The sequence below is a fragment of the Meleagris gallopavo genome, chromosome 16 (genome assembly GCF_000146605.3).
Source record: "Meleagris gallopavo isolate NT-WF06-2002-E0010 breed Aviagen turkey brand Nicholas breeding stock chromosome 16, Turkey_5.1, whole genome shotgun sequence".
NCBI classification, from domain to species: domain Eukaryota; kingdom Metazoa; phylum Chordata; class Aves; order Galliformes; family Phasianidae; genus Meleagris; species Meleagris gallopavo.
The window spans coordinates 12,611,647-12,622,525 of record NC_015026.2 but is presented as its reverse complement, the minus strand read 5'-3'; the positions used below and the strand labels follow the sequence as shown (position 1 = coordinate 12,622,525).

At 41.7% G+C, this 10,879-nt stretch overlaps 1 protein-coding gene across 1 annotated transcript; it reads right to left on the bottom strand.

The window, feature by feature from the left end:
* Positions 1 to 20: 20 nt before the first annotated feature.
* LOC104913452 (zinc finger CCCH domain-containing protein 7A-like) lies at positions 21 to 10,834 on the bottom strand. Its single transcript, XM_010719702.3, has 8 exons — positions 7,358 to 10,834; positions 6,267 to 6,306; positions 5,275 to 5,472; positions 4,522 to 4,680; positions 3,326 to 3,406; positions 3,183 to 3,221; positions 2,389 to 2,416; positions 21 to 1,899 (listed from the first exon to the last, which is right to left on the bottom strand). The coding sequence occupies exons 1-8, from the start codon at positions 7,480 to 7,482 to the stop codon at positions 1,589 to 1,591; spliced, it is 981 nt and encodes a 326-aa protein (XP_010718004.1). The 5' UTR covers positions 7,483 to 10,834; the 3' UTR covers positions 21 to 1,588.
* Between the last annotated feature and the right edge of the window lie 45 nt (positions 10,835 to 10,879).

Here is a 10,879-nt window from a genome sequence, read left to right as displayed (position 1 = left end):
AGAAAAAAGAAAAGAATTCACACAGGAAAAAAAAACCTCAATACAATCTGGGACAGGAACAGTCTTCCTTTCTTCCTTTTAATAATGTTTTCAATAAGTTTTTGTAAACCTACAGAAAAACAACGACAGGTACACTACAGTGCTGCAGAGAACTGCAGAAATCACGTCTGAATGCTTTAATGCAAGGAATTATCTATAGATCAAACATTTTAAAGGTTCAGTTAGCTGAATTGAAGAAGTAATTTTGAATTTTTTTTGAGTCAGAAACCTGCACAGATTTTTCTAAATAAAGAGAACATAATTCAAACAGTAAGGAGTTAAGAGTTAGCACTGACACAGATCCGGGGCAGTACCAAATGACATCACTGCCTGTATAAGCCAATTTTCCTTCTTCCCTCAAAGGAAAACCACACATCCTTCCGCACACCTCTGATAGGGATGTGACAGAACTTGGGAGCTTCCTTCCCTACAGCTCAACTGCTGCCACAAGAAGCTCCCTCCTTGGCTGGAGGCTGATCAAACTGTCTGCACAGAGTGGGCAGTATCTCATCCCCAAGTGCATTCAGGTTCTACACTACATGAGGCTTCAATCTACCTCAAAAGATAGTATTTGCCATTACTACAGCAAATTTACTATGATTTAACAATAATTACAACTGAAATTTCCATAACAGATACAACAAAATGAAATGCATAAAACTTACAGTAAGAAGCCTAAACATTTTTTATTCCAAGAAATCAAGCTCAAGACAGAACCAGTTCTGCAATCAATCTTTTTTACAGCTGTATCCGTAGCTACATGATAATTAAAAATCACAACTAATTGAAAAATTCAACATGCCAGATCCTCATTTAGCAGTGTGATATTAAGTGCTCCAAATGACTGTCACAGACACAGCTCAGAATCAGTAACCTTGCTATTAAGTTCAGCCATCTCTGCTCATCAATCAGAACTTTCACTTTGACTGTCAGTAGAGGAGCTCTGGATGCTTTGTATGCTCTAACTCTAGAAAGGTTGTGTAATGAAGAATAACTCAAGAAACGCCTCAATTTTTCTAATAATCTCTTCTAACAAATATGAAAAGTTAACCTCACAATGGCCTACTTCTGGTTATCTGCCACGCAGGTCTGGACAAAGCTCTGACTGCAGAACTACTGCTTGGTGCACTAGGAGACAGCAGCACAAGTACTGCTGTCCTGCAAAGTTGTAAGCACGAGCTTGACTTTCCGTAGCCCCAGGGTGGGCACACCAAACATCCTCAGGTTCACAGAGGCCTCAGTTGTAACAAGTATACACCAGCTCAGACTTCAATGGTCTGCTTCGCTTTTCATGGCATTTCCTGGGAGTAATATCCCTCCCTCAGAAGTAGTGTTGGTAGCAGTGTTTTTCAAAGCAGTCTCCATCTACGAGCAACCTCACTCAAATCTTCTAGCACACAAATCCAATAGGATTTCCTTGGCGCTCTGCCATGTCCTGGTATCTTTACAGCCACAACTGCAAGCCCACACATCTGAGAGGATCAACCTGCCCATACACAACTACAGCTCAATGTAACCATAAAAATTAATTCACCAATAAAACAAGATCTCACTCAAAAGAAAGCAAACAAAGTTTTACCATTATGCTTTCATCTGGATCAGGCACAGAATCAAGTAATTCATCAAGTTCTTCACCAATAATTATATCTCCATCTCCACAATCTAAACATGCTTCTGGCATAGAGAAAGAAACATTTCCTCCATTTGCCAACGTTGCAGAAGGCAAAGAAGCTTTTTCCACTTGAAGAGACATAACAGAAGATAAAGATGATATGGGTACTGATGCCACTTTAGACAATTCAGAAACAAAGGCCGATGAAGACGCAGAAGAAACCGTATCTTGCTTCTGGTCAGATAAATCTGAAACAAAAAGACAGGAATGATTGGAACTTTTATTCAGAGGTGTAAAAACGCCTCCCCTAACCTTTAGCCTGATGGTGTCAGGAGAGAGAGAATAGAGAAATTGAATTTTAAAGCAAAACTACATTAAATATCTTCCAATTCATACGTACCCGTATCTCTGTGCTTATATATTGCTCAAACTTAAAAATACAAGAAAAGTTACAGGCTTGATATGCTACTGAATCTCTGGCATGTTCTCCCCTCCCTGTTCTTTCAAGTTTAACAGGTCAGTAAAGAATTATATTAAAGGCAGTTCAGTCCCATCACGGTGAGGACTGGCTCAGCACTTGAATGTGTAGTTTCACAGATAAAGATATCCGATTTTTGACACAGATCTTTCAAATGACAAGTTAAATTTTCTTATGAATAAATTTCATAACAAATACAACTAGATATATTATGTATCTAGTTTCCTACTACTAGTATTCTAACACACACAAGACTCACCTAACTCAATATCTTCTACAGAAGAATTCTGCAAGTAAGAAAAAAAAATCCTCTCAGTACTTTGCACAAGAGTCTTTAATATTCTTCAAACATATACTTACAGGCAGAGAATGTAAGCCCTCTAAATTAGGTTTAATACAACTTCTAAGTTATGAAGTCCAGTGGATTTAAGGGTGAAATAATTTTTAAGATAAAACATCCCATTGCAAACTGAAATACATTGCTGTACCACTAAAAATCTGTAACCAACCAACAAATAAAAGAGCAGTGAGCCATTCTGGTGTTTCCTCATTCTATCCCAAGTCCTCCTTTACAGTTAAATTGCCTATTTCATCTGAAAAAGTCTTTAAGATAAAGGAGAACTCTTCATTGGTGCTACTCAGACACATTAGCTGTAGGAAGACAAATACCCATTTAGCTGCTAATGAAGGTAAAATTTTGGCAAACAATTAAATCTAAAGGTATTTCACCCCAGCATTCTTCACTTTCATTACTCTCCATGATATAAAATAAACAAACCACATTAGCTACATCCTCGTCTCAAGATGTTTAAAGTATTCACTGCACTAGATTTAAAGTTCTAGCTCATATTCATTCTACAGAGATAACCTGAATGATAATCTCGTCTCCTAGTCTGCAATAAGTACATTGCAAAGCTGAATACAAAAAACAACAGAACCCTGAAGTCCAAAATAAAATGTCAACTGCAAATTTCCACTTCATCATAATGAAATGATGAAACAATTATTCCCTGCAGTTTACAGTCAGCTTACGCTTAATGTGTCAAACCTCACCTGAGTTGATATATCACTAGAAACAGAACTCGAGGGTGGCTGCAATGAAAAGACACCTTCATTAGCGACAAAACTGATATCAAGGGAAAAACTCAACATCTTTGTTAAAACTGTAACAATTTGTGAGTTAAACCAAATCTTACCTTTGCTCTTACATATGCTTTTCTTATTTTTAATCCTAATTTTTGAGCCAGTTCTTGAGTAAGCTTAATCACACTTTCATCCTAAAAGAAAGAAAATGTCATAACGTACATGGATTACCATCTAGTCAAAGACAACTGTTTACACCTCAAATAGTCTTTGTTCTGTAAGATCTCTAGCGCAGGATGTCTCTCAATGCACGCTATACTCTCACAAACATGGGATTGCAAGCCACACTCAGAAAAATGCAGATCCTCAAGCAACATAATTTTAAGGTCTGGGAAAAAAAAAGACAGAAAACAGACAGTATCCTGCAGTGCTGCTTCTTTGAATAAAAAAACAACAAAGATTTTCCACAACTAGAGAAGTTCAGCAAAGCATGTGGGGTGTGTACACACACACACGTTTACACCATTTCTGAGGTAGAGAAAGGAAAAAAAAAAAAATCAACTCAGTATTTTGCCCTGTTATCTATCCATTTTAAAAGAAGATTCCATCAGCATACCCAATTCCATCATTCAAAGCAGGAACGCACTTCTGAGGCAAACCCCTCAATCATCCTGACACACTGCATTTTACTTTGCAGTATGAACAGTCTCAGAGTGCCAAATTAGATTTGTTTTAGATGAAACGGAAGTGCTGCTGGAGCACACCTGCTGTGCTCCAACAAAAAAAAAAAAAAAAAAAGCATGGAAATCAGATTGTCAGCAGCATCATTGCAGTCTGCAGATCCTGTTCTGCTACAGCACCCACTGCCTGCTGACACAGACATAGCCTACAGCTAAAGGTCCTTATTGAGCACGGCTGAGAACTACATTACTAAACGCTTGGAGAGCTAAAGTGCCACTATCACATGCACAAATACTAAACTTTATAATTACGGGCACTTTTTCTCTTTAGCATACACCTCTGTCTAGAGAATCTTAAAGAACAGTTAATTCAATGGTTCTATTGTTTATTGCAGCAGCTTATGGTGCTTGATCCATACAGGAATGTATTTCTTTAGGTGATCTTATGGCCTGTGAGATCTGCTATCACTCTTCACATCCAAAGTAAAGCAATAAGAACAGGGGAATAAAAAAAAAAACAACGCACCAAAACCTGCATTTAAAACAAACAAAAAAGTAATGCTCTTGATGTAAGTGCACGTTTTCTGCATTAATTCTGTAGAAATAGCCATAAACTATCATTTGCCTACCTGTGGCACAGCAAGAGAACACTTTGCTACAGCATCATACGCTGTCTTATACCTTCCCAGCTCGTTCAGTGCTTTTGCTTTCCGATAGAGCGCTCTAAAATTATTTTCATTTAACCTTAATGCTATCTCACAGTCTTCTAGAACCTTTTCATGCAGTCCCTGTGAGGGAGAGAAGAGAAAAAAGGAACTAATCAGAATAATTTTTATAGTTGGAATGTAGAATTTGAGCTATGTTAGACATAGGTACTGAAACACTATGAAACATCCACGAAGGCCACTGTACACCACCCCTACAAACTGCCCTAAGCCACTGACCTATGCAACTAAAAAGTTGGCTATCACTCATATAAAATCCAGTAAGAGGGATGAAGACAATTTAATTCTTTCTCAAGAGCCATCTTATCACACAGAGAAAGTGGCAGAGTCAGGAGCACTCAGCAACAGAAACAGATTAAACTACTCTTCTATCGACTTCCTGGCACGACTGTTCTGGAGGTTGGTGGCCCTGCCCTGTGGCAGGGGGTTACAACTTGATGATCCTTGGGGTCCCTTCCAACCCAAGCCATTCCACAATCCTACAATTCTGGTTCTTCTGCTATTTATCTAGTATTGGTAACTACAAACATCCAGGTGACCACACTTGTGAAAAGAGGAGACAAAGCAATACCAAGAGCTTTTCACTGCTAAACTTTCCACAATTTCAGTGTTAGTAGATGATTCTCAAGAAGTGATACTGTTTCAATAGAAGCTTACCATATTTGAAAAACATGCTATCCTGTTTACATGTAGCTTCTCTAAAATATCATCAGACACATGGATTTCTTCAGAATTAGCATAATCTGCTATGTTTATAGCTTCTGAATAGTGATTCAGCGAGCCTCTCCAATCACCTTCTCGATATACATCATTCCCTTCATTAAAAAGATTTCTAACAAGTTCTCGTATAAATAGCTGTAACAAAGAAAAACACTCATGAACAACAGTATTTCTCGTGTATCTTCCATATTTCCAAATACATCTTTAAATAGAAAATGTATACTTGTAAATTGATGGAACAAAAATGATTTTTTTTTGTCTACAATAGAGTTTTTTTTTCCCAAGACACCCCCAAGCATCACAACACATGCACAAAAAGGAGGCAGAAGGACTTGCACAGTCATTGCTTTGTGTGTGGAACTTATCCAAGGCGTATGTATTTGTGCTCCCTGCACTGTTAGCAAACAGCAGCTAGAGCAGCTGGCAAACCAGTAGCACACAAAGGCTGCTTTCGCAAAGCAAAAGACTTTTCCAGTGTAAAATGTGAACATTAACAATCTGAAGTAACGCATTCATGAGTCCAGTGATACAATTTACTGTTGGATAAAGTACTAGAAGGATGTGTGAAAATGTAAGTCCCAAAATTATACAAAATAGTAACACATACCATAACCAAGATCTGTTACAAGAATGTGTGACTCAAGTCCTTTATCTCACTTTTGCTGCACTACCCTAAACTTTACCAGATACACCATGTCATTTTACCCAATGAATGCCCAAATTCATCCCTAGCTCCAGCAGAGTTCATCTGAGCTGCTGAACAACCATCAGCTGTAGCACAGTTTATGTAGTCCTCCAGTTTCTATGCTGAGACATTTTAACATTACCATTCATACTGTATTATTCCTTAAATAATGATTGAAAGCAAGAGTAAACAAAAAAAAAAGAAGCAAAAAACACTTCTGGAAATGCAAAAGTAATTTTATTACCTCATATTGTTCTTGTGTCCCTGGGTAGGGCAAAGTAGATCTAGAAAAAGAAATTACAAGATGTACTTATGGAAGACACGGCTCACCAGACAGTCACAGCAGAGAACACCGGCTCTTACTTAAACGCAGCCTTGCTTGCGGCACCAGGCTAAACCCAGCTGTGTTCTTCAGCCTGTACTGAACAAGGCAGGAGTGCTGCTGAGCAGCTTTAATTAAACAGCAGTGTTTTGCTATTACTAATGAATCATTTTTATTTAAAGCTATACAGCCAGTCTCAGCTCTCCTCTTCAAAATGTGTTACAATTTTGAATGCTGAGTTTAAAAACTCGGTGCTGTTTGTTTAAAAACAATTTCCTTTCTCTTCTCCAGCACGTAGAAACAGTTTCTATATGACAACTGCCACCTTCCTATAAGCACTATAAAGTGACAAATTACCTGTCAAAAGAACACACAATGTTAATTAATTCATACACGTAACACTGAAGGATTTTTAAGAGTTCTTTCACGTGACACCTAACAGAGATTTTCTCTGTCAGAAAACAGAGGCATTTACTGCTGTTCTTTCAGGAAGAAAACCAGAAACTCCTTCCGTTCCCTTTCAGGTTAACCAAGAACCTGGTTCTAAACCGTTTTTAAAGCGCAGGGTTTTTTTCAACGCCTTACGTGAACAGTGAAGGAATGTGAAACTTCAGAATCTGCTTAAGTTAGTCAGGATCTTCTAGGGGAAAACTTGGCACTGATCCAAGCACAAATTAACTGCAAAGAGGCTTTTTCATCAAGTTAAACTTGAGCTCCAGAGAGCAGAAACACCCAGGCAGCGGCGCACAAAGCCAGGCAGTCAGCAGCAGCCCGTCTCAGGTGTGATGGCCATAAAAGGAAGGGGGATTTCCGGGCACCCAAAACCTCAGTGCCAATTTTTCCCGCAAGCTGAAGAGGAATAGCCGCCCAGCCCCATCTGCTCTGTTTGGGAACGAAGCAGGGACTCTAGGAAGAGCTAAGGGCCCTCTGACAGCACTAAACTACAGGGACTTCCCCAGAGCCGTCCGTACCCACAGACACGTACACACACAGAAGAAAACATAGCACCATACTCTATAAACTGAAGTCCTTTCTTAATGTCCTGTTGTCTAGTGCTTCTTTCTTCCGACACATTGGACATGTTATCCTGAACATCCACGTTTCGGATACACACCTCCTCAAAAAGGAAAGCAGACATGCCGTTAGCAGTGCTGCCGCAGCAGCCGATGCCGCCCGCAGCCCCACCGCCCCGCTCCTCCCAGCCCCCTTCTGCTGCCCGCGGCTCTGCACGATGCCCTCACAGCAGCAGGGCTGAAGCGAGCCGCTCACGCAGCATGTGCACCTTACTGCTCAACCACGCTGAGCCTCGCAGCTCCCACGGGCTCCTGTAACAGCCCTGTACTTCATTTGTCTCAGTATGCAGTAGAAATTACCTCAAAAGCCCGGTGTATTTATTAATAAAAAGACAAGGTGATTAGAAAACTACTGTTAGAGCCACCTCCCGAGTCTCTCGCTGCCGGCCGAGCACTGAGGGGTGCCTGGAAGCAGGAGCCCAGTGCCCGCCTGGGCAGAGCTGCAGACATCACAGCTGGCAGAGACCACCTGCTGCATCTGTAAAAACGAATGGCTTTCATTCCACATCGCCATCCGAACATTTAAGCATCATCTCACTAGTATGAATTGGTGATTTTTTCTTCACGTCATTCATTTAATGGACTTACAATTACTCAAGTTAAACAGGCAGAAAAGATGTGTGTAACACCCAGGAGAAGGCTGCCTGCAGCACAGTTCTGCTGCTGCCTATGGCTGCACCTTGCTGCAACAGAAGAACCGACTTCATTTTAACCAGAAGGTCAGCAAGACAAATGTCCTATTCTGAAAACCCTAAAACTCTGAATAAAAGAAACGACCTCGAGAGATGTATTTTTTGGAAGAAAATTAGTTTAAGTAGGAATTTATTCCACAGCAACAATGGAAAACGAAAAGAATAAAGACAAAAGGAAACACCTCTCACTAAATTGAACACATTCCCAACTGAGAGCAGAAAACTGCTGGATCAGACACCTTCCGTTCTCTGTCTGAGTTGGAACAATGTTTGCAAACGCTTCTCAGCAGCCTCCAACAAGCGTACTCCCAGTTAGTGCCGTTCTACACATACCTGAGCACAGCACAAACAACTGCATCATTTTCCTACGGTTGCCAAGCAAAGGAAGGGAAGCCCCCAAAGCCTGCATCCCCCAGCCCTCCACAGCCCCCAGGCTGCAGCAGCACTGAGCAGCAGGACGTGGGGATCCCAGCAGCAGCACTGTGATGGGCTGTTCTGACAGCAGACTTCATGCTCAGGCAGCAAATAACCAAATCCACTCCCAAGGCAGCAAATAACCAAATTCTTTCCTGTAACTGCTTTTCACATGATTTTATGCATCCCCTTTTCTTCTGCAAGTTATTACTACACAGGGAGATTTTGCTACATACACAAAAGACTTATTGTCAGAGAAACATTAAAGATATGCTATTGTTGGTGAAAAGAAACACAGTGTAAGTGCCAAAAGGAAATCCATCACCACCCCAATGCTTTGTTCACTCCTTTACATTCAGGTTTCAGGATTCTAACAAGGCTGATAAGAAGTTCTCACATGAACCCAATCCAGCAGCAGTCTGGGCACTCACCACTGTCAGAAACATGGCAGCAAAATGAAACACACTTCAGTCCCTGCTCAACAGCCCACCAGGCAGTACCTTGCCCACAAGATCTGTGCAAGCACTAAGATCAGCTTTGCTCTGCTAATTTTAAGCAACCTCAGCACTCCACCAACTCGGGTGACACGAGTCTGATGTTGTAACAACTGCCTTTATCTATCACCTCTGGCAAAAACTTTTAATAACTCACACGTTGGCACTGGAGGATGTGCAGATCCGGCTCCTGTAGCAATAACACTGATGGAACTGTTACAAACTGGCACCACAGATAAGAGAACACTAGCAAAGTGATGAACATACACGAGCAGTGTCATTTACTATTCAAAGCACTTTTCTATTTTTCTCCATGTACTCATTTTCATCCCTAAGACATTCAGGCAGAAGTTATCCTTCCTTAACGTACAGTCATTTTGCCCCACTATTTGATGATTTTGCAGAGGATTTATAGCTGTCTTGGACACCACCAGCATCTCTCCCATCCACCTCATATTTAGACCATCTTGTGCAACCAGAACCACGTTGGACTCAGTTACATACAAAGCAAGTAAATAATGGGGTCCTGACTTTCAGTTACTCTCTTTCAGAGTTCACAAAAATCACTTATTTAGCAATAGATTTTCTCCCTCATCTGAGCAGACAGAACTGAAAACAAACGTGGATGTGTACATTTATACATATATAAAAGTTAAAACATTGCTTGTATTATTATAAAAGCAAAGCCTACACTCTTGCTTTTCTCTGTACAATTCAGTGAAAACAACTTAAAGCAAAGGAAAAAATATGGAATGCTAAAAACAGAATAAAAACAGACTAAAGCATCAGTAACTAAGGCTATAGGCAAACAGACTGTTGCATTAGGAGTTGTAATTCTACAACCGTTGCTGTATGACCAATTCAAGCTCTGTTTATTAAATCTGGCACAGCAAGAAAAGCTGCTAAAATCAAATAAGTTGAAGATCAATTTATACCACTTTATCCTCACCACAGGCTTCAATTCAATCGCATCTCACAAAAGCAGAAGCAAAGGGAAAGTTCACTGCTGACAGCCAGCATCACCTCTTCTGCCAGACACCAGCCAGCCAGACCAACAGCAGGCAGAGAGGACAGCGAGTTTGCACCAGCTCTGACAGGCAGGAAAACCTACACTTCTCTCTAACATAAAGCTGCTTACACCTCTTGCTGGTTACCTGCTTTTCTTCTAGCACAGGGCAAGACAGTGCTCTTGTTTCTATACTTTGTCAGTTCTGAGGCATTCAAGCGGAGCTGTGAAGGACATGACAATACAGCATGCTGTATTGTCTCGAGCCCAGCGATCACCACTATTCGGTCTCAGGTGGCACTTTTCAAAGACTCTAGAGCGATTCAACAGTGGCAGCAAAGCATGTGAGCACACACTGAGAAAACCAGCACGGTTCTGCTGCTGCCAGAGCCGAGGTGCCCCCTGGAGCACCCACCTGCAGCTCACCCACGGGTGCCCCTGCTGAGAGCTGAGGTCTGCAGAGTAAGGAGCGGGGCAGGGCCGAGCCTGACCTGTGCAGTGCGGAGAGAACAGAGGAAAAACACACAACGTCGTTTGGGCTGAAGAGCTGCTAACGCAGAGAGTTCGTGACCTCCAGCTGACCAAAGGCCCCGACACGGCTCCTCACTGGCCGCAGCGATCACAACCGCTCACTGCAGCCCTCAGCGCCGCACAGCCGCCGGCAGCGCTCAGCGTCCACCGAGCACCACGGATGTGTCCGCACGGACGCGGCTTTCCAAGAGCTGGACGCGCACCCTCCCGCCACGCATCACCGATTTCGCTCGCTGGGTCACAGGAATCCTGAACCGACCCTCTGTACGGCACGGATCACACGGAAACGCCCTGTGCCGCTCCGCGCCGCGCTGCACGGCTCGGC